At 48.2% G+C, this 24,917-nt stretch overlaps 1 protein-coding gene across 3 annotated transcripts in view; it reads left to right on the top strand.

Annotated features, from left to right (window-relative positions):
• The window catches only part of LOC135830684 (uncharacterized), a 227,691-nt gene that overhangs the window by 145,629 nt on the left and 57,145 nt on the right, over positions 1 to 24,917 (top strand). For all 3 annotated transcript variants that reach the window (XR_010556090.1, XM_065342909.1, XM_065342910.1), the window contains exons 16-17: positions 9,371 to 9,472; positions 10,359 to 10,469. Coding sequence is in view for 2 of the 3 variants with exons in the window: in XM_065342909.1 (XP_065198981.1) it covers positions 9,371 to 9,472; positions 10,359 to 10,469 (213 nt within the window). In the remaining variant the exon portion in view is untranslated. The remainder of the gene's footprint in view (positions 1 to 9,370; positions 9,473 to 10,358; positions 10,470 to 24,917) is intronic.

Here is a 24,917-nt window from a genome sequence, read left to right on the forward strand (position 1 = left end):
ACCCATGATGAAGTCCATGGTAATATGGTCCCAGGGTTGCTCGGGCACAGGAAGTGACTGGAGAAGCCCAGACCTTAATTGAGCACCCTTAGCGCGCTGACAGACATCACACGATTTAACAAATTTCTTAACATCCAACCCCATGCGCGGCCGATAGAAGTGACGAGCAAGCAGGAAATAAGTTCTGTCCCTGCCGGGATGACCTGCGGCAATGCAGTCATGGTGCTCCTGCAAGAGTTGTAGTCGAAGTGTGCATTTGGGAACGCATAACCTGTTACTAGGGGAAGATCGCAAGTAAAGAGGATGGGCGTCACCATCCCAGAGGTATGCCTGGTGAACGTTGTCACTCGGAGAACGACGCATCCTCTGGATGATAGGCCATAACTCTGCATCGTGTTGATATGCTTCTGCTACCGTCTTCGAGAACTGATCATCAATTGCCAGAGCAAACTCAAGAGCGTTACACTGTGCAGCAGTCAGTTTTGTTTGAACTACTGAGATCTCGCCCGGCTGAAGGTCAGGACGACGAGACAAGGCATCAGCAGCCGCATTGTCTCTTCCAGGTTTATGATGGACCGTAAAGTCGAAATCCGCCAGTAACTCTACCCAACGGGCCTCCCTTTTGATGACGGTAGGTTTGGTTCTCAGGTGTACAACGGCCATGTTATCCGTGAACACATCGAAATGCCCAAAGAGGTACACTCGCCAGCACTTCAGGGTTTGGACTAGAGCGAGGGTTTCTCTTTCTCCGACTGTGTAGTTGCGCTCGGCGGAGGACAGTCTCCAGCTAGCAAAAGCGACTGGATGCCAGAGATTTCCTGGTTCGCCCTGCTGCAGGAGCACCCCAGCAATGGCGAAATCGCTAGCGTCGGTTTCTACTCTGAATGGCTTTTTAACATCAGCAAGTCGCAATACGGGTGCACTCAGTAAGGCCTTCCGCAGCTTCTCAAATGCAGACTGACGTGCGCTGTTCCACTCAAAACGCGAGTGTTTCCCTGTGATTTCCTCCAAAGGTCTCGAAATCATGGAATAGTGATCAATGAACCGTATGAAATAGTTCGCAAAACCCAAGAACTGTCTCACTTCCTTTATAGAGGACGGCGCAGGCCACTCCTTAACCGCAGCAATTTTGTTTGGGTCGGGAGAGATAGATAAACCACTCAGCTTGTGGCCTAGGAAGCAAGATGACATCCCGCAACCCAAATTCATACTTTGAGGGTTTGCAGAATAACTTGTTGGCTCTCAAGGTTTCCAAAACAGTGCTGACATGCCTCAAATGCTCGCTCCATGTTTTACTGAAGATCAGGATATCATCAAGGAATACGACCACGAAATCACGTAAATAGGGCTGCAGTATTGAATTCATCAAGGCCTGGAATGTGGCAGGCGCATTGGTTAGACCAAATCCCATTACCCGAAACTGGAAATTGTCCAAAGGGGGTATTAATGGCCGTTTTGGGTACATCTTTTTCACTAGTTCTGATTTGGTTGTATCCCGAACGGAGGTCTAATTTCGTGAAGTAGCGAGCCCCTTAGACGGTGTCGAACAGATCGTCAATGTTCGGAAGGCAGGCTTTGTTTTTAATAGTGATCTTGTTTAGATCCCGCCAGTCACAAACCATTCGTAATGACCCATCGGCCTTCTTAACAAAGAACACCGGGGCTCCGTACGGGGACTTACTAGGCTCGATGAATCCTTTACCCAGGAGGGCTGTCAGCTGCTTGTGTAGTTCATCCATCTCGGGCTTGGATAGTCGGTACGCTGCCTTGGATGGTGGCGTTGAGTTGTGTTCGACCTCAATCTCGTGGTCCACCGACCTTTCTGGGGGAAGCTGTGAAGGGAGGTCATCGGGGAACACGTCCGAGAATCTGTGCAGCAGCTCATCGACGTCACGCTGCTTGTCCGGAGGTACCTCCTTCCGAGGCTCATGTGACGAACTGTCGTCGGGGGAAGATAGCCAAGCCAGGTAACCCTCTGCGCCTTGCCGTAGCGCATGTCGCGCTTGTTTGCCAGAGATGAACATCAGCTCCGAGGGAACAGCAGCGTCGCCTGTGGGTTCACCCGCGATTAGGGATTCGGCACCCAGTTTGACCTCGTTGGTGCGGTAGTTGATAGCTGGGTTATTCCGGGTCAGCCAGGGTTTTCCCAGGATCACATCATATCGATCAAGGGGAAAGACCGTCAGGCGCTGGTCATCGCCATAGCCTCCTACGGCCAAGCGAGCGTCGGTGGTCTCTAGCGGCCGCGAACTGGTTGATCCGTCCGCCAAGGCCACCTTTAGAACCTCCTCCACGATCTTCGTTTTTATCTTTTGTTTTCTTGCGAATCGTTCCGAGATAAAATCGTGCGTTGACCCGCAGTCGATTAACATTGTCGCTCGGTGGCCGTTCACCTTTCCGTTCAGAACAAGGAGATCGTGGTCCCGCGCGTGCGAATCCAGGGCAATGTTGCTGACGTAGCTCCGCACGCACTGTGGGCCTTGAGACTCCAGGGTGTCGTCGCCATCATCAGTCTCCACGTCTTCTGTCTCCAGGCAACTAAACCTGTTGGCGACTGGCACGGTGACCTTGGGTGCTCTCTCACACGCCAGTAATCGCACCCCTCTTTTTACTGGCGTCCAGCGTTTGGGTTCGAGTCGCATTGACGTGCCAGATGACCAGGTCGTTGGCATATGTAGCATCGTCGTTCAGTTTCCTCGCGATTGGCACGGGGACCAGGAACCGACAGTGGACGACGTACCAGGTTCCCCTGCTGCTGTCGTACCGTAATGAAGGGCATCACTTGCGATACGGCGAGCGCTGCTTCTGTCGCCTTCTGCAGGGTTGTAGGATGCTCCTTCATGACTTCAGGCCTGAGCTCCGGGGCCAGGCCCCTGACAAATAGTACTGCGCGAGAGTGGCCATCCAGGTCAGTGATTAAAAAACTGAGCCGCGAGAATTCTGCGATGTAGTCTCCTAAGGCGCCGCGCTGGGAGAGGGAGAACAAACTCCACCGAGCTCTCTCTTGGTCGTACTTCACACCGTAAGCCGCCTCTAATGCCTTCTTCAAGGACGACCAGTCTGGGTATGCAGCGCCGGCTTCCAGGGAAGTCATCAACCACAGACGCGGATTTCCAGCGATATAACTGGCTGCAAACTCAGCTTCACGTTTAGGATCCGCGAAGCGCCACGAAGCCAAGGCCAACTCGACGGCAAATGCCCATTCCCGAAACGTGGTGGGATCTCCGGTGAACACGGGTGGCTCCTTGACGTGTGGGCGATCACGCGAAGCAGGCTGGGAAGCTGAAGCACGAGACTCAGGAACACACTGGGGTGACGACTGAGTAGAGGGTAGAGCTTCCTTCCGGTGACGGTTGACGATCCAGATGCTGACGACGATAGAGCTGATAGCCGAGGCCAGAACTAAACCCACGAACGACCACAGGGGATGGAGAACCATCCTCTGCTACCAATGTAATACCGGTAGTTCTTCATTGAGCGAAGGAAGAAGAGAGCGTTTATTACTCAATATACTGGTTATATATGAGAGTAGGTGTGACACAAGGTGATAAGGTGTGAGTGGTGAAAGTAGGTGTAAAACTGTTACAGGGACCCGTCCAACATGGTACGTGGCCAACACATTCATTCATCGAGACCATCATACAGACTCAACGGACATCGTACATTGCACAATACGTCAACTAGTAAGACATTGATATTGGGAGGTGGTGGACATTACACAGTACCCAGTGCACCCATCCATAGATACTGTTATACGGGGCCTCGTCTGACATCGTTTAGTACACAATCTAATGATCGCCTAAGACATACTGGAATGATGTCCTCCAGTAAGACATATTGACTAGGACACGGCTGACCCCACCCAGTATGCAAGGCACTCCTCTAATGAGACACAATGATACTGGGACTCGACATATAACTCTCGGTAAACAATACGTACATCCGGTAAGACCATTCTACAGGGACTCAACCCAGCATTGTGCGTAGCGTAATGCACTCGCTCATTGAGACAATCGTACAGAGACACAACTTACATCGCACATTGCACAATACGTAGACTAGTAAGATAATAATTATTATTCCCGTAGCTATGCAGAAGACGTTACTTCAGTAACGTCTGGCGCTAGCCAGGGTCCACACAGCTTTAATTTGGTGTTTGTTTGTTTGTGTCACGCCTGGCGCTATCCAGTATCTGTCCCGTACCGTATCGCACCATCAAACACAGCTGGCCATTTGCTGGCTCCCGTATCTGTACCGTACCGTACCTTCAAACACAGCTGGCCACAATATCGGTCGTATTATGTACATGTACGACTCCCTGTGTGTTGCAACTGTGGTTGAAGGGGACGGTTGCACTTTTTGTAGCTCCGTTTTATCTGAGTTTTCAGTCGTTCCTCTTACTAGTCTTGCCAAGGGAGTGGCTCTGGGTCCACCAGAGTCGCCCTGGCGTGTTTCTGAATTTGCTGTGGCGAGGGTTCCGCGACGCGGTCGCCAAGGCTGTGTCTTTTCAGTCACGACTGTTGTCGTCCTCGTCTCTCCTTTCGCGGTGGTGTAGCTGACCCCCGAATGGTTTCAAACTGCGAAGCTCGGAGGAGTACAGTGGTGGCAGAGGCATGAGCTGTGAGTGAAGACGGTTGCTGGAGATGGATGGTGATGCAGGAAGAAGACGGTTACGCTGCCTGGCGACGCGTGGGAAATTGTTTGAACCTGCAATTTCAGTTCGAGCGCGGTGGACTTCTAGACGATGTGTCCTCATGGCTGTTTTTCAACGCTTGGCCTATCGCTGATATCCCTGCGTGGGATGTTCTTCCAGTGGAGGGGGGGGGGGACTTCGGGTGCCCACACTTCATCACCTGGTTGATTGTTTCGGAACTGCAAAAATAATTATTGTTTCCTTTTTTTGTGCGTGTCTCTTATCATCTATCTTTTCTATATGTCGCACACCAGATGTACTACTATCGCTGTCTTTCTCTTGCTATCTCTCTCTGCTTGCTATTTTTTGTTTCTGTTGCCACTGTCCCTTATCATACCCATGCTTGGGTGGAGCGCGGCGTGACCCGTTAGGGTAGCTGTCAATACAGTACGACTCCCTGATGTAGAGGGAGACTTTCTGGAAAGAAATAGGGACACGAGGAGGAAATGAAAGAATGGACGTTAGTTGCCGAATAGGTGATAAGATGCGTCAGCAAAAACATACTTTGGAAGAGAGATCCCGTCGTCTCCAAAATAGGCGTGAACGGGCGAGTCAGCGCCGGTCACAGGAAACGTCGGGAGAGAGATCCCGTCGACTCCTGAACGCCCGTGATCGGCAGAGTCAGCGCCGTCCCAGGAAACGTTTCCATCAGTTCCCACAACATGCACGATGAGCTAAGCCACAAAGCATAGCGTAGGGCCCTGAGCTTCCAAGCTCTCTCGTTTCAGGATTACCGAAAGGCTAACGGCTATCTGGGGGATCTCCTATTTGTGTATGTACTAGTAGCATAGTTAAAGATGCGAGAGAAAGTGCGCAAAGTGAGTGTGAAATGTTGGAAATAAAAAAGAAATAATAAGAAAGACAAGGAAAGAAAGAAAGACAGAAAAGAAAAGAATAAGCATGTAAATCAATGATTGCCCATCAAAGGTGTACCAGTGGAGTCGAACTGATACTTAGCAATAGAGAGGTTTTGCATTCCGAATTTTGGAATGATTTCCGACTGTGCTTTTCCGAATAAAACGCGTGCCGAAAAACGGCATTTTCAGTGTTTTGCATTCCGAAAATCTGATTCGAATTCGTTTCCAAGGGTTGCCATGCAAAACAAAATGGAGAGCGTTGAAGGGATTGAGCAGGATCAAATCCATGTGCGCAGGTCAAGCTGCGGTTCGAAGACGAGGACGGACTGATGGTGGACCAAGTGATCCAACACTGAGCTGAAGACGAGGTTGGCGAGCTACTGTCTTGTACTGTCAGTAGTCACCATGGCAAAGGAAGATAGAGTGTGATGGAGTGTGAGAAGATTAGTCAACATGGCGTGATCAGCGAGAGCAGCAAAAACCAGGAAAAATCAAAACTACATACGTGGACAAATTTCGAATAATCGATAGCAGCAGAAAGCAAAAATACAAACATAAAAAATACACTTTTTGTATTAAAATATGCACTCCCAAACATAAAAGAGCCGAAAATCCATTTTCGGAAAACCATGCACTTTCGCCACCACACTTCCGAAAGTTCGACTACTTTTTCGACTGTTGCCGCCACATTCCGAAAATAATTCCGAAATTCGGAATGCAACACCTCTCTACTGTGAATATGTATATGACGCTTAAATTCGGATAGGGAATCTAAAGTTGTCAATCAGAGTGGAAGACAATTCCAAAGAGAACCAGTTTTCTGTAGGAAAAGGGATGAAAAAATACGACGTGAGTTAAAATTGAGCTTTATGGGCCTACGTGCACTACGTGATTATTATGGTTATCGCAAAGCGAGAGACATATTCCTAGGGTTCCCAGTAAAAAGGCAACGCCTGTTGGGAGTTCCCTAGTAAAATACTTCGTCCGACTTATCAAAATGTGCGCTTCGCTTCGAACGTCAACCAAACAAATTCAAATAATCTCAGGACGGAATAAACTCTCCAGCTACCTAACTCTATCCTTCAGTTGTCGATTTGTGATGTTGAAAAAGAAATGGCTCTAACTCCAAAGGCGGCAGCGTCTCAGGATCCTAGGTGACTCCAGCAATTTGCGTCCAAATTTTGTCGTAAGAGGACTCCTGTTTCTTCTCGCGCAACACAGAGAAGGCCTGGTGCTGAAATCAACACCCAACTGCGATAGGAAATTGTCACGGTGTACCAGAAACTCCTGGGCGATCGCTCTCGAGTGCCTTCTGGCGGATTGAAATCGCTGCAGTCGCTGTTTTCTTGGCAGAATTTCAGCAAATGCGACATCCAGAAACTCGTGCAGAAAGCACCAGCATCGCTCCGTCCAGTTCGCTGATCTCTCTCGCAGTCGTTCACGATGTGGCAGCCGATGAATCAAGACCAGAGAAGAGATTGTCGAGAAGTTGATCGGAATAAATAACCGCCCTTGTGGTCGACTTGCAGGTGACAACCTGGCTGGAAAACTGAAGCGCAGAAAGGGTAAATTATCCTGCGGATACGGTGCGCGAATGGTGCGGAGTCCTCGGAGCCGCGATCGCGATGCGTCACAAGATCGCCAGTCTCCGGGACCAGTGGATTCGTGAAACAGGCAGGGAAGAGGACGCATGGTCTGACTGCATGCATGACAGTCAGGTCGACGCAGATCAGACTCAGTACGCGCGCTGGCAGTGCGCGTACTGAGTCTGATCTGCGTGTAACACGGTGATGAGAAGTGATTTTTTATGCGTGGTGGTTTACTTGTTCGCCACTTTTGAAGATGTTGTGGGAGCGTCAGGCGAAAACACCTAGGCTATAGCCACCATTCTGGCAGTCGTACTGCACGAGGAGGAGGCGAAGTCGATCGTCTAATTCGTGCCTATGGAGTGAAAAATCAAGGAAGCGCAGTGTAGCTTGGAGGAGATGAAAAAACTGTGGACGTTTTGCAGGCTGGCGCACTTGCAGATGCGCCCTGAGACACCACCCGCGATGATAACTAGAAGTTCAGGCCAAGAAAAGATACAGTAGCTATCTATCTACCGTCTCTTGGTTGATTTTTTAGTACAGGTGTTCCTTTGTACATATTCTTGAGTTTTGAAGCGAAGCGCACATTTTAATAAGTCGGACAAAGTAATAAATTCTACTACTACTACTACTACTACTACTACTACTACTACTACTACTACTACTACTACTACTACTACTACTACTACTACTACTACTACTACTACTACTACTACTACTACTACTACTACTACTACTACTACTACTACTACTACTACTACTACTACTACTACTACTACTACTTCTACTATATTCTGGGTGGAAATTGATGTACTTAAATAAAACAACAAAAGAAATAAAGACACGGCGAAATTGCAGAGATTCTAAGTGACCCAATCTATTCAAATTGGATTTTGATTCATAGATATCAAAGGGTATTTTCGCAGACTTCAGGAGTCGCCGGCAAACCTTAGCTTGAAGTACATCAAGGGACTCTAACTGAGCAAATGTGAGCCTAAATGACCAGACAGGAATGGCATATTCAATTGCCGGACGCACATAAGACTTATACAGGAGGAGAATATGAGACGATGGTAAATGTCGGCACATGAAACATAACAGGTTGACTCGTTGCTGAAACTTCCTGAAGATGGTGTGGAAGTGGTCATGGAACTTCAAACCATCGCTGAGCTGTACGCCGAGATGCTTAGCAGAATGTCCAAAGGCAATAGGAACGCCGTCCATTTACAAATAGAGGAGGAGTCAGTAAGACATTGATATAGGGAGGTGGCGGACATTACACAGTACCCAGCGCACCCATCCATAGAGACTGTCATACTGGGACACGTCTGACATCGTATAGTACACATTCTGATGAGCGAATAAGACTTACTGGAATGAACTTCTCCAGTAAGAGATTTTGACTAGGACACAGCTGACCCCATACCGTATGCAAGGCACTCCTCTAATGAGACACATTGATACTGGAACTCGACGTATAACTCCCGGTAAACAATACGTACATCCGGTAAGACCATTCTACTGGGACTCAACCCAACATTGTCAGTCGTGCAATGCACTCATTCATTGAGACAATCGTACAGAGACTCAGTTGTGAGTTGTGAGCAGTTGAGAGCAGGTATGAGCAGTTGTGAGCGAACATCCGCGAATCCAGCACACCACGTAAATATTCAGAATTGCTAGGCCAAAATTCAGACCAAATGGCTAACCCTGCAAGCTGTGATGACACACTGTACTTAAGGGATGCTGGCATATGCATGTACCGCAAACATACATCACTCTTCCAGCGTCCAGCGGCGCGCATCAGAGAGTAGGGCACACCCGCCATTCCGGCAATCGTATAAGCACCAAAGATGAATGAGTGCCCGGAATACAGGTGCAGGTTTGGCATGGCAGATGCTGCCAGCAATGAACGTACATGGGTGGTAAATACCGCACGAGTAACTTTCTGTTCATCTGAGAGCACAAACAGTGGCCCAGTGGATGGATGATGGCGGGCAGTGAGCAGGTATGCTGTCATCGCTGCTACAGGTCAGTATGGTTGCGTGGCTCGGCCAACGAACACTGTGACCCCACTGCCCAGTGGATCTGTTTTTGTTAAGAGTACTGTGTGTAGATGAGAACAACTCACTTGATAGTGAGATGTGCATTACATCTACACTCGATATACATGTAGATATTACCTGATGGTAAATGCATAGTAATGTCTGGTCATGTGTGTTACCTGTAAACAGGATGGTCACCTTCGTGTTCACAAAGTTGCATGCAGTGGGCAAATAACACTGGTCAAGTTTCTACTAGATCTCCAACCCGACATGATCTTTGTGAAGGGCAGGGTAAGTTAAAGCAATCTTTATCATTGACTCTCCTTGCTGTAGTCTGTTACTCCTACAACACTCTTCTTGCCAATGAGGACTACTGTGCTTGATATAATTATGTCAATTGCTGGGAAGTATCAGGCTGAAACAGCTACCAAACCGATTATTTGCTGCAAAAGTACCTGTGAATATTGGTGACCCTGCTGCCCGGCACTAATGGCTGCACAAAGCACCTCCATTATGCATCCGGCTCACATAAACATTGGTCTCAATCATTTCTGATGTGACCTCATGGACACACTCATCATCAATTCAACACCCGTCAACAGGAATGTTTTGGTGTGTGCAGAGATGTCCATACAATTTAATGATTCAAAAGTAATTTCAAATTTGGACTTCACGGAGAATTTCAAAGTTTTTAGGAAATGAGAGGCCACATGCCACGTACTGCTCTTTTCTCTCCGAAACTCAACACTTGCAAGCCAGATATGAAAGAGTCCCGGTGGTGTGACTGATGATTTTTTCTTTCTTTCATATCTGGCTTGCAAGTTGTGAGTTTCGGAGAGAAAAGAGCAGTACGTGGCATGTGGCCTCTAATTTGATTCAAAAGTGTTCTCAGTATTGTATACTTGCACCCATCATATGCCCCTCAAACCACAAGAGGAATATTGCAACATTACTTTGGCTCAAAAAGTATGCAAACTAACCAATCTCGTGCCCAGCACAAAAGCATGTATTGGGGGTTTCCATCACTAGCTTTTAACCAGTTTGTTAATTGACTTATCACAATGTTGTGCGTGACACTGCCTCGCTTCGTAGTGGATTGTACATTATACCCAATATAAGTACTTTTCTGATGGATAACGCATGGGAATGTCTGGTCATGTGTGTTACCTGTACACAGAACGGTGACCTTCCTGTACATTGCGCTGCCGGGAATGGACATCTGGAAGTAGTCAAGTATCTACTACTAGATCTCCAACCCGACACGATCTCTGTAAAGAACGATGTACATGTAAGTCGGGCAATCTCTATCCTTGATTCTCCTTAAGAATGTTTTCCGGAAAACGGTCTGAGCGATATATTTGATCGCAACAAGTAGCATCTAGTCATTCGCGCCAGGCCAGAGCAACAGAACATTAAAACCTTTTCCTTTCTTTTTCTTTTTAAAGAGAACACAAACCTACAAATCATGTTGAAAGACAAAAAGGACATTGGACTGGGTAGGCGCTATCCACAATGCCAGTTAAAGGGGATGTCAAAATTTCACCAGTTGTAGTCTTCGGGGTGCTGAGTCGAATAGTCGTGGTCCGAGGAAGCTGAGACACTCCCTTCCCACTTTAATCCCAATCGAACTCGCGCACTTCCACCGAAACTGGGTGACTGCCCCCTACTAGATGGGGATTTGTATGCAAAATATCACTAAAAGCGCCATTTCGTTCTTATGAAAGCACGGATGATCACAATTGGCCAATATGTTTAGTTTTTTGGACGCTGAGTCGACTGGTTTTGGTCCGAAAAGGCTTTGATGGAGCGTTCCTCCTTTATTCCCAATCGAACATGGTTGAACAAGCGGTCACGTGCTCCTGCGTACACCAGTCACCTGGTCACCGTGCCTGCAGGGTACAACTTACTAGCCAGTTTGACCTTTTTTGGGTGCAGTCCTGTCACTCGAGTTGAACTCGAGTTGAACCTTGGTTTGAAAGTTGTCGCCTGCTGGAGTATTGACCAGGTGATTTGGGCTCCCAGGAGCACGTGACCGCTTGTTCAACCATGTACGATTGGGAATAATGGAGGAACGCTGCATCTCAGCCTTTTCGGACCAAAACCAGTCGACTGAGCGTCCAAAACACTACAACATATAGGTCAATCGCGGTCATCCGTGCTTTTATAAGAACGAAGAATGGCGCTTTTACTTTTAGTGACATTTTGCATACAAATCCCATTCTAGTAGGGTGCAGTCACCCAGTTTCGGTGGAAGTGCGCGAGTTCGATTGGGATTCAAGTAGGAAGGGAGCGTCTCAGCTTTCTCGGACGAAGACCATTTGACTCAGCACCCCGAAGACTACAACTGGTGAAATTTTGATTTTAGCCTTAACTTCCCCTTTAAGGGGGCAGCCTACCCATAAATTTCATACGGCATTCAATTGACAGTAACTTTGGTGTTTCTCAGTGGATTTGAGTGGATATTTGACCACACACTCCTGCCACTATGCTGGCCCTCAGGACATGATTTACAAGTTCTTGCGCCTCGCTGACAGGCTTTCCAGGCCGGAAAACCTCAAATTTCCGGCATAGTGCCACGGTGTGCGAGCCACCCAGGAGCCAAACAAATGCATTTACATTTTTTTCACATTTTCGTGCCCATTCTGTCCGTGTGCGGGACCCAAACCTAAAACAAGTCCAGAAGCAGCCATGGGTGGTGGGGTAGGGCCCCTCAACGTGGCCCTGGAATCTGTCACAACGGAACGAGTGGGCGTTCTCTCACGGACTCCCACAGACCCATGTCAATTTTTGAATTTTTTAGGTTTAGCACGTGCTACGAGGTCGTACCTTTGATACAACATCCAGTGCTGGGACCTCCACAGCAAGCCATTTCCACAGCGCTGCACACCAAATCCAGGATGCCCTCAGAAACCGGCAAAGACTGCCACTCACGTTTCACTACTGCCTAGTACTGAATCCTACCTCCTACCTGACATCTTGACACGACTCAAACTTGCCAAAGTCACTAAATCAACGTCAACTACAATAATCAAGCCACATATCTGCAACGTCACGAGGGTGCTGGCAAAAGTCGTCCAGCCCAATACGTGGTTTTTTAACGTGATTTTATGGACTTTTTTGGACTTGGGGCAACATTCTGCACACTTTCGCGTCTTTCCATGATACGACAAGTTGCGCACGGTCTGCTCACATTCAAATACAGTGCTGCCAACAAATGACAGCATGCAACAAAAATATCTTTCCTTGCAAGGGCACATTTTCGGCCATAACTTTAGAACGGCTGGTCAGATCGGGACACAATTTTCAGAGAATTTGCGGCTATTCATGCTCTTTCAACTGACGTAGCACTCAATATGAATTTACAAATTGGATTTTTCAGCGAATTTTTGGGTAGTCTGCCACCTGAAGGGGGCAGCCTACCCATAAATTTCATATGGCATTCAATTGACCGTAACTTTGGTGTTTCTCAGTGGATTTGAGTGATATTTTGACCACACACTCCTGCCACTATGCTGGCCCTCAGGACATGATTTACAAGTTCATGCGCCTCGCTGACAGGCTTTCCAGGCCGGAAAAACTCAAATTTCCGGCATAGTGCCACGGTGTGCGAGCCACCCAGGAGCCAAACAAATGCATTTACATTTTTTTCACATTTTCGTGCCCATTCTGTCCGTGCGCGGGACCCAAACCTAAAACAAGTCCAGAAGCAGCCATGGGTGGTGGGGTAGGGCCCCTCAACGTGGCCCTGGAATCTGTCACAACGGAACGAGTGGGCGTTCTCTCACGGACTCCCACAGACCCAAGTCAATTTTTGAATTTTTTAGGTTTAGCACGTGCTACGAGGTCGTACCTTTGATACAACATCCAGTGCTGGGACCTCCACAGCAAGCCATTTCCACAGCGCTGCACACCAAATCCAGGATGCTCTCAGAAACCGGCAAAGACTGCCACTCACGTTTCACTACTGCCTAGTACTGAATCCTACCTGACTTCTTGACACGACTCAAACTTGCCAAAGTCACTAAATCAACGTCAACTACAATAATCAAGCCACATATCTGCAACGTCACGAGGGTGCTGGCAAAAGTCGTGCCGCCCAATACGTGGTTTTTTAACGTGATGTTTTGGACTTTTTTGGACTTGGGGCAAAATTCTGCACACTTTTGCGTCTTTCCATAATACGACAAGTTGCGCACGGTCTGCTCACATTCAAATACAGTGCTGCCAACAAATGACAGCATGCAACAAAAATATCTTTCCTTGCAAGGGCACATTTTCGGCCATAACTCTTGAACGGCTGGTCAGATAGGGACACAACTTTCAGAGAAATTGCAGCTATTCATGCTCTTTCAAGTGACGTAGCACTCAATATGAATTTACAAATTCGATTTTTCAGCGAATTTTTGGGTAGTCTGCCACCTCTTAAAATAGCTGTGCTGATGAAATACATTGACTCTGCCGACCATGAGACTCGGCGTCACAGTGCCATGTATGCATCAAAATTAATCATAAGTGTATAATGAGCCAACATAAGAAAGTGACTTAAGACAAAAAATGAAATAAAAAACAAGACAACACAAGAAGGGAATAATAATAATAATAATAGCGGAAAAGGGGGGAGATTGAGAGATGTGTGGGTAGCTCTCGAGTGATACGGCAGGGTGAATCTAGACCAGAGTGGCTTGCAACTTCGTCGCAGGTTTGTGCAGCAGTGGCTTTCAGAGGTGGTCTGTAGCCCACAGCCAGTCAGTGTGTAGCAAGTGCTTCCATGCAGCTGCCCTGAAGCAGTGCAGCCGTTGCAGGGACATTGGTGGCTGGAACAGAGAGGGTGGCAGTTGATTCCACAAACTGATGTGGGCAAACGGGAAGGACCGCCTGATGTACTCCGGTGCAGCTGGTGGTAGAGTATTGAGGAGCTCGTGAGGATGGGTCACCGCATGTGTGTGTCGGGTTCGCGGACGAGCCACAGTGGGTGCAGCTGATGGGACAATGTTGGTCAGCTGTTGTGGGCTTTCGATGCACTGAAGCTTGTAAATGTAGCACAGCCCAGAGAGAGAGAGAGAGAGAGTGCGTCGTGCAGCCAGACTCTGGAGGAACACATCTGGTCCTATGATGGCCATTGCCTTCCGCTGAATGCGGTCGAGCCTGGTCTGATGGGTCGGGGCAGCAGACATCCAGACCAGACCTTACTGATTCCACCATCTGCCAGTAAAGCAGACCATGGCACACCATCCACTCTTGAGTCCATGCAATGGCCCTCCCTACATACTAAAGTGATGTAAATATATGTCCTGGGGTATGTGTGTTTGTGTGTGTGTGTGGGGGGGGGGGGGTGCGTGCGCGGGTGCGTGTGTGCATACAGCAAGTATAGTCAACTCTCTTCGCCGTTCTATGCTGCTGTACTCTGTGTTGTGTTTACCACCTGTGCATTGGTGTTCGATTCTCATAGCTTCACTTAGTTGTGTTGATTCGGCAGTTATTAATTGCTAGTCTTGATCAGTATCATTCAGATCTTGTCCGCTGTCGTTGCTTTTAAGTGAAAATCTTCGGGTGCACCTCCAGTACATTTCGCAGATTTTCGTGCTTCTCTTGTGAGGGGCGTATACATGGTACACGGGGTGTATGCGTGTACATGTGTGTGTGTGTTGGTTTATGGGGGGGTATGTGCATGTTTGTGTGTACATGTATATATTAATATTAGGGCTGAAACGATTATATCGGTTATCCGTCTAATTGAACATAAAGCGGGATTGACAGAAGCATTTCTGTGATGTGACACACGATGCGACGGCCGCGAAACCGGGAATCCCATGCAACTGCCGCAAATGGCCCATCGCAGAAGTTGAGCTCGGCTCAACTTTTGCGATGCGACAAACGATTTTGTGTACGATTTTGACCTCTTCTACAGCAAAGTTGTACAAAGGTTCAAGAGTTGCCCGTAAATTTGTACAAGTTGTACCAAGCCGCGCGAATACCATGGTGACGATTTTTTTTCTCCTTCAATACTAGCAACGACGAGCAGCAGGCAGTCCTGGTTTCACTCTTGATTGCACAATCACATGGCAAAAACAACAAAATTGCAACCCCATTCTTTTTTTTAATGTTTATTTGAATTCGGATAGCTCAACAGTACAGAAGTGCAACTACAAAGAGTACCGAATAGAAGGCCCCGAGAACGGAAAACCAAAAAACCCAAAAAAACCAAAACAAAAACAGCAACATCAATTTACTGATTATTCACATTGCTTGAAAGCAAATCACAACAATGATTAAGAGTTAAGCTGTCTTTAGCCAAATAGCCGATTTGACGCGGAAATCTGCGATAGTAGTGCAGGACTTCAGGTCGTCTGGTAAATAATTCCAAACAAGAGCCGATTTACTTGAAAAGGACAGAATGCCAGACATAGATCTATAGCGATTGATACTCATGTTATGAGTTGTTGAGCCGCGAGTAGTTCGGGTAGACGTACAGATGGGAAAGAGGGACTGCAAGCAAACAGCCAGCTTAAGACAGTAACAGTGGAAAATGAATACAAGGAACAAAAATACTGATCGATATTGGAAAGAGGAAACATTGAGGTGGTGAAGAAGTGGGGTGATATTAGCTTGGGGTGATGCGCCACAAGCAACTCGTACAGCGCGCCGGTGGAGTGAGGCTAGCTTGTTTCTATTTTTAGCGGATATAAACGAAAGGTGTACAGGGAGAGCATATTCTAGATCAGGCTGAATAACACCGACACCGAAAGTACGGCGGGCAAAAAGGTTCATCTGGCGGAAAGATCGACGCAGTACACCGATCTTCCGTGAGGCTTTCCGGACGACATTGTTAATGTGTTGGTCAAAGGACAGCTTATTGTTAACAACGACTCCTAGGCATCTGGTGCTTTCTACTTCCCCTAGCGTAACATTTGACAAGGTGATTTGCAGTTGTTGCCTTTGTTGTTGTTGCTGACTCCCTGTGGCACGTTTGGGATGGATTTGCATGACAACGGTTTTGTCGGTATTTATCTGCATGCCAATGGAGCCAAGGTGGTTGTTTAGTATCTCCAGTGCCGATGACAACTTGGCTTCGGAACGTGCCTTCGACGGATCACTAGAGTAGACTGTCTTGTCATCTGCGAACATGAGTAATTTTGAACCCGCCGTCTCCACAAGCCGGGGAAGAGGTCCCTCAGGTAGACATTATAAAAAGGGTAGGGCCTAAAATACTTCCCTTAGGAACTCTTCGAGACACTGCAAGACTTGAAGACTGGCTGGCTTGGGAGACGACACGCTGAGATCTCCCCGCGAGGTACGACGCAAACCAACGCAGGGCGCTTGCATGAACACCCATGCCATGGAGGAGTAACTGTTGATGCTGGACGCGATCAAACGCCTTGCTAAGGTCGACAAAGTCTACACTGGTAGTCTCTCCGCGGTCCTGGGCCAGTTTCCAATCATAAATGCAAGTGTGAGCATTGTGTCGTGGAACGAGCTGGTCGGAACCCAAATTGGTGATCGTGGAGGTGATTTTCGATGGTCAAACTGTCACATACCTGATTTAGAACCAGGCGTTCCAGAGTCTTGGCCAGAATCGACGTGAGTGACACAGGACGATAGTTCGAAGGAGAAGCCACCCAGTGCAAAGAGAATGCTGGTAACCCAAGAAAGTCCTGGGAAATTCTCAATGCCGTGACAGGGCGCTCACGGTGCCGTCAAGATCCGTGCTGCGACGTCCATGAGATCAGCAACACGTTCCACTCTATTGTTACAGACACAAACCGACCCGACCATCTCGGCGTTCCGTGTGGCCCCAACGGGCCTGTTGTAACTCCATCGGACGTTCAACGTCTCCTTCAGCAGGTAGATGCTCGCAAAGCTACGGGAAGTGACGGCATACCGGGTTCGCTATTGCGGCAGTGTTCCGATTTATTGGCATACTCTTTAGCAGTACTGTTTTGCACTTCCCTCCGTACTGGCACGGTTCCTTTGGCGTTCAAGCTGGCGACCGTTGTACCGCTTTACAAGACCGGGGACCCATCAGTCCCCACCAATTATCGCCCTGTTTCCCTCCTTCCAGTTGTCTCAAAGCTGTTGGAGAGAGTGGTGCAGCGTCAGCTAGTTCGCCATCTAGACTTGAGTAATGCCCTACCTGATTCTCAGTTTGCTTTCAGGAAGAAGTGCTCCACTGAGGATGCCCTCTGTGTTCTCACGGACAGCTTGCAGAAGGCGAAGGACAGTGGTCTGGTACCTGGGCTGTGCCTCCTCGACATGTCCAAGGCTTTTGACAAAGTCCGGCATGGTATCCTCATCCAAGACCTTTTTGACGTTGGTATCTCTGGTGTCGCCCTGAAGTGGTTCGCGAATTACCTGACAGATCGCAGGCAGCAAGTTACAGTCGCTTCGGCCACAAGTCGTGCTCTTGACTGCACCTGTGGTGTGCCCCAAGGCTCCGTCTTGGGGCCTGTTCTCTTCAACGTCTACACCCGTGATGTGAAATCGGTCTCATCGCCAATACCCAGCGTGCAATTCGCAGACGACATTGCTCTGTATGATTCAAAAGCTTCCGCTGGGGAAGTCTCCAAATCTGTCTCTTCAGCTGTCACTGATCTCGCCATATGGCTTAAGTCACGCGGCCTTATTTTTAAACGCCTCCAAAAGCCAGGTAATGACTATCTCACCGCAACATGCCGGGCCTGAGGTCTCTATCGTGTGCTGCGATACCTCTCTACCGATAGTGAAGTCTGCGCTGTATCTTGGTGTCTTTCTTGACAACCGCCTGAGTTGGGATGTACACGTCAGCGCCATAGTGACCAAAGTTGCGAGGAAGATAGGCGCCTTGTGGCGAGCCCGTCGATGCCTCTCCCGCAGCTCGCGCAAGGTATATGTAAAGGCTATTGTCATGCCGGATATGATATATGGTGCCTGCAGCTTCTCTGCAGCCCTCCGCGTGACCCAACTTCAGCGTCTGCAAGCCATGCAAAACCGGGCGATCCGATGCATTTATGGCAGCCCGCCATGTTCCGCGATGCAGCCCCTCCTGGCTGCCAACTCGATTTACCGCGTCACTGCACTTTTAAAACAAAAAAACTCCTGATCTTCATCTGGCGTTGTCTAAATGACTCCACTAGCCTTGCTCTAGCCCAGCTTCTCAAACCAGCAGCATGCAGCGGCAGAAGTACGCGCCATCAGCATGCCAATGGTCTGCTCAGCCAGCCAGCTCGCAGTCGGTGTGGCCAAACGAGATTCGCCACCGGAGGAGCATTGCTGTGGAACAGTTTGCCTAGAGAGGTGCGCACCGTATCCAGATTGCAAGATTTTAAGCTAGCCTGCCTTCCTTATGTATGCCTGAAATAGGTTGTGTTTCGTCAGGTTTTGACATGTTCCTTTCTTCTCAGTATTCTCGCTCGCATAGTACTCCACTTCTATGATAATATTGCCTATGCTGTTGCTCATTAGGATTTTGGCAAATTCTATCCTTCGCTTTCATATAACTGGGCCAGGAACCCATTTGAACTTGGGAAGTAAAATAAAATCAATCAATCAAATCAATCAAGTAGGATCGCCCATACGGGATTTCAACATTAGCCAACTTGAATTGTGTCTGGAACACAGCAGTGCACAAAGAGGTATTAAATATTAGAGTGAGGGAGAAGGCGATAACTGGTGCAACGGCCTTCAGGATGCTCGGGAGGAGACCATCTGGCCCAGGCGCTTTCGTACCGTCGCGTTTCTGAAGGTGCTGAAGTACCTTATCCTCAGAAATAGGGCGAAACTCGTGCAAGTCAAACGGTCTTGAGTTACCACTTGGAACAACATAAGCCGGGTTCGGATCTGACACAATACTATGGAATTACCTGTTCAAGGTATCTGCCTGGACGAGAGGCTCAGTTCTTGGGTTTGTGCGCCGGGTGACTGAGTTGATGGTGCTCCAAAGACGCCTAGGGTCTCGCCGGTAATCGTCACAGATGGAGCGAAAGTGGGCATTTCGGAGTTGGCTATAAAGGTTATTGCATTTGCAGCGCAAAACTTTGAACTCCTTCTGTAGAACTGTACTACTGCAGTCAGACGAGCGGTACTTTCTGTAGACGGTTTTACGTCGCCTAATGAGAGCTAGTAACTCCGGTGTCATGAATGGGCACTTCTTCCTTTTTCCAGGGGGTTGTCTCCGTGATGTTATGTAGGGTGCAACCACATCCAAGGCGTCTTCAAATTTTCCTTGCCACTCTTCTAGCATGACGTCAACCGACGGGGACGAGAAGGATCCGAGATCAGAAATTGACAATAAATGGGAGAGATCAGAGGCAGAGGAGGCCTTACTGTAATCACGGCGTCGGGATCGATATAATTGTCCTTGTGTTGGAATTGACTTCGGAAAAATAATGCTGGTGTGAACAAACTCATGATCGGTGAACTCACAGGAGTGAACGCTTCCGTGCTCAACAAAATCCATGGTCGTTAGTACACAGTCGAGAAGTGTTTTAGATGTAGGTGTGATCCGTGTAGGTTGCGTAATCGTATTCTTCAGATCAAGTGGAAGTAGCAGGTATGTGTTCAAATTGTCAAAATGATGCGTTTCAGGGGACAAGAAATCAACATTTAAGTCGCCCATCAGGATGAGATCTTCGCCCTGAATGTCATACATGACTTGCTGTAAAGATTGCCAAAAAGCCGCCGGTGCGGACGGTGGCCTGTAGAGACAGCCAATGAGGAATGATTCACCTGCTTCTCGTTTTTTGGAACGCAACCAAACCATTTCCAGATCGATGTGCTGAATCAACATCCGCTTAAACCCAAGTTGCAACCTGCTGTAAATCACTACACCGCCGCGCTTCTGGCAAGTCTATGGTGCCATGATGTGTGTGTCTCGGGGGGAGGGGCGATAATGCCTGACAGACCGCCACATCCGTGTCGTCAGAGCTGTCTTCACCGACCCACCGAATCCAATCTGGCGTGCCGCAGGGCAGCATCCTCGGCCCCACGCTCTTCCTTCTGTACGTCAACGACGCAGAAGACCACCTGCCTGATGAGGCGAAGCTGGCTGTATACGCCGACGACACAACTCTCTACAAGTGCATCACCACCCGACTCAGACTGCCAGAAGAGACAGCAATCCTCCAGCAGGCAGTAGACTCACTGGCAGCATGGGAAAGCAGGTGGAGGATCAAGTTCGAGCCCCCAACGTTGCAGGCATTGACCATGTGTGAGCAGGACTGCAGGGCTTTGTCGATGTCAGATTCCAGCTCGGTGAAGATACTGCAGACGCTGTCTGCACTCGTCCCAGGTCTGTAGGCAGCACAGATGCCAAATTTCATGCCTGACGGTGCAGCAACACTAAGTCAAAGAGTTTCACACTCAGAGTTGATGTCCAGTTGTTTGTACGCCATCCCTTCTTTCAGCCATATGGCGACTCCGCCGCCTTGCGCTGTCCGCTCTCGACGTATTGGGGGGGGGGGGGGGGTGGTAATAGCCAGGGATTGAGACTTCGGCAACTGTAGCCTTGTCGGGCGATAATTTGGTTTCGGTGACGACAGCAATGTCTACATGCAGGCTTTACAGAGTATGCTGAAGCTCATCCAGTTTGTTGTAGACGCTTAATGCATTCGTGAGCAGGAGACGGAGTGAGGGGGCCTTAGTTTTCATTGTGACTGTTGGCGTTGTTTGGGTTGGTGCATGGCCTACATTGGGTGGTGGGCTCGTGGGTCTGTGTATCCTGCTGGGGTGGCTGCGCACCATGCTGGGCAGCTCGCTTTGCATCCTGCGGCTGCGAACCTGGTGACCGTTCCGCAGAGGAACTTTGTGGCTGTGAAGGGGGGGGGGGGGTTACAGGTGTGTCGGCAGCGGCAACGGACAGGCCACGACTCGCGCTCAGGAAGTCGTTTATTGTGGCGCCAATCCCAAGTTGCTGTTGCTCTTGATCATGCTGCTGTGCTTCCAGCTGGTTGGTGCTACTGTCGCTACTGCTGCTGTGGCAACTGCTGTTCCTGCTGCGGTTACCACGGGTGCTGCTGCGGCGACTGCTGGTGCTGCTGCTGGTGTTGTTGTTGGCGGTTCTGCTGCTGCTGTTGTTGTGCTTGTTGTGGCTGCTGCTCTTGCTGCTGCTGATGCTTTTGGCTGCATTTGCATTTGTGGAGGTGTGGAATCTCCACGGCCTGCAGTAGAGCGGCCTTGGCCAGAATTTGGCTGACATCACTGTCAGCTTGGAGATGGCATCAACTGATATTCTGGCGGACACTTGCCCGTTTCCAGCTGTGTGTAGGCTGCATTGGTGGGCTTTGACAGGCGTCCCCACGCTTTCCGACCTTCAGTGTACAAACTCAGTGAGGCTGTCCACCGTACAGTCGGGGCTCAAGTTGCCCACAAAGAACCCCAATCGCTTCTTTCTTGGCGGGCCCGCGGCAACTATTTTCCAACTGTCATCCTTAATGACACCCCTACACTACGCTACCCTACTACACTATGCTACCCTACACTGCCACTAATACTACTGTCCTAATTCCAGACCGGCCCGTTTCCGGCTGGGCTGTCAAACACTACGGAGCTGAAAAAGTGTTCGTTCAGTTTCCGTAACGTAACCTGTTACTAGTGCTCGTTGTCATCCGCAGGCAGAGCCGACGCCTGCGGATCTTCGAGGTCTTCAAAATTAATAAGTCCTGAACCGTTGTTCCGGCAGTATGCAGCAATAAGTTTTTCAACCGTTTGTGATCCGTAATCCCTTCGCCTTCAGCCATGTATGTAAAACTTCGTAACTATTTCTTCCAGCGAGAGGACACTTCTGCTGACGTGCCCTGGTATTCGAAAACTGGAAGCTTGTGGGCTCCGCTTAGGTTACTACAAACGCTCATCTTCGTCGCCAATTGTTATAATGTACGCATGCAAGATTTAGTCCATGCAACTCGCGTATACCACAACAGAAAACACCATCTGGTTTGTTCTAGGATAATTATAGAAGTGAACATGTAAAAGGCAATCATGGAGAGATAAGCAGCAGAGACACGTCAGTGCTGTCGTGGCACTAGTGGCGCCATGACACGACAGTATTATAGGACTCGTCAGCTCGTACCAAAGTAAAACACACGTCAGCCATGCAGATGTAATGCAGAAGAAGACTGATTCACCATACGGTAAGACATCGTCACTCTTCGTCATGCATGCATCAAAAGGAACGTAAAACGAGAGACGTAGTAGAACGTAGATCGTAGATCGTACGACAAATATTAATAATAGATCAATCTTTAACACAGTGCTGGCCGCATAACAGGTAGATGATAGCGATACGTCCACGCAGTGCACATGAACAAGGCATCTGAATTGTCAAACCTGACTGAACAGAAAGTGGCGACTATAAAGATCACAGATAGCAGATATATCGGTTCAGTTTGGGCTGAACAGAATCAATCCTCCCATAGCTAACTCCTGAAGTACTCTAAAGCAGGGAGTAGAGAAGAGAAAGGAGAAAGAACAAGCAGGAAAAGCACACAGAACAGCAGAGTAAGTCATCTGGATGCAAGAATAATGTACAGGGTTGTGCCACAACCAGACTCGTCACAAGTGAAAACCGATAGGGCCGGCATGATTGAATTCACAGCATAACATTGTTGGAACTAATCCAGTAGTATTCGCACACTGTCGCCAGGCTTCAATAGGCCTCACACACACACAGAGCACATGCAAAAAGCCTGTAAGTTAGGTTTGATCTGACTATGCAAAGTGCATGGAACACCTGTCTAATAGGACTGGTACAGTGGGCTTAATTTGACTTCGCACAGTGGAGAATGAACTCCTCCAGTAAGACATTTTTACTGGGATACAGCTGACACCACACAGTTTGCTAGGCACTCGTCCAATAGGACAGATGATGATACTGGAAATCAATATTTAACTCTAGGTGACCGAAACGTATAGCCGGTAAGATCATTCTCCTGGAACCCGTCCAACATGGTACGTGGCCAACAAATTCATTCATCGAGACAATCGTACAGAGACTCAACTGACATCGTACATTGCACAATACGTCAACTAGTAAGACATTGATATTGGAGGTGGTGGACATGATTTACACCCAAAACAGCGCAACCATAAACGGCGCGTGTTCATATTAGCACCCCCAGTACAGCGCGACCTAATGTGACACGGTGTCACTACAGCTCGTCTCATCTCTTGCACGCCCCATTTTGGCGCGACCAATTACGTTAACGTAATTACGCCGAAGTCAACGGCGCTGTTTTGGGTCGCGCTCATGTGGGGGCATACCATACCGTGGACATTACACAGTCCCCAATGCACCCATCCATAGAGACTGTAATACTGGGCCTCGTCTGACATCGTATAGCACACAATCTAATGATCGCGTAAGACATACTGGAATGATGTCCTCCAGTAAGGCATATTGACTAGGACACGGCTGACCCCACCCAGTATGCAAGGCACTCCTCTAATGAGACACAATGATACTGGAACTCGACATATAACTCTCGGTAAACAATACGTACATCCGATAAGACCATTCTACTGAGACTCAACCCAACATTGTGCGTGGCGTGATGCACTCGCTCATTGAGACAATCGTACAGAGACACAACTGACATCGCACATTGCACAATACGTAGACAAGTGATATAATAATCTGTATTTCAGGATTACCCAAAGGCTAACGCCTATCTGGGGGATCTCCTATTTGTGTATGTACTAGTAGCATAGTTAAAGATGCTAGAGAAAGTGCGCAAAGTGAGTGTGAAATGTTGGACTTAAAAAAAGGAATAATAAGAAACACAAGGAAAGAAGGTAAGACAGTAAAGAAAAGAACAAGAATGTAAATCAATGATTGCACATCAAAGGTGAACCAGTGCAATCGAACTGATACTTAGCAATGTGAATACGTAAATGACGCTTAAATTCAGATAGGGAATCTAAGTTGTCAATCAGGGTGGAAGACAATTCCAAAGAGAACCAGTTTTCTGTAGGAAAAGGGATGAAAAAATACGACCATGTGAGTTAAAAATGAGTTTTTTGGGCCTACGTGCACTACGTGATATGGTTATCGCAAAGAGAGAGTGATATTCTGGGTGGAAATTGATGTACTTAAATAAAACAACAAGAGAAATAAAGACACGGCGAAATTGCAGAGATTCAAAGTGACACAATCTATTCAAATTGGATTTTGATTCATAGATATCAAAGGGTATTTTCGCAGACTTCAGGAGTCGCCGGCCAGCCTTAGCCTGAAGTACATCAAGGGACTCTAACTGAGGGAATGTGAGCCTAAATGACCAGACAGGAATGGCATATTCAATTGCCGGACGCACATAAGACTTATACAAGGGGAGAATATGAGACGATGGTAAATGTCGGCCCATGAAACATAACAGGTTGACTCGTTGCTGAAACTTCCTAAAGATGGTGTGGAAGTGGTCATTGAACTTCAAACCATCGCTGAGCTGTACGCCGAGATGCTTAGCAGAACGTCCAAAGGCAATAGGAACGCCGTCCATTAAAATAGAGGAGGAGTCAGTAAGACATTGATATTGGGAGGTGGCGAACATTACACAGTACGCAGTGCACCCATCCATAGAGACTGTAATACTGGGCCTCGTCTGATATCGTATAGTACACATTCTGATGAGCGAATAAGACATACTGGAATGAATTCCTCCAGTAAGAGATTTTGACTAGGACACAGCTGACCCCACACCGTATGCAAGGCACTCCTCTAATGAGATACAATGATGCTGGAACTCGACATATAACTCTCGGTAAA

This window comes from Sycon ciliatum, unplaced genomic scaffold (genome assembly GCF_964019385.1).
Source record: "Sycon ciliatum unplaced genomic scaffold, ocSycCili1.1 SCAFFOLD_162, whole genome shotgun sequence".
Classification (NCBI taxonomy): Eukaryota; Metazoa; Porifera; class Calcarea; order Leucosolenida; family Sycettidae; genus Sycon; species Sycon ciliatum.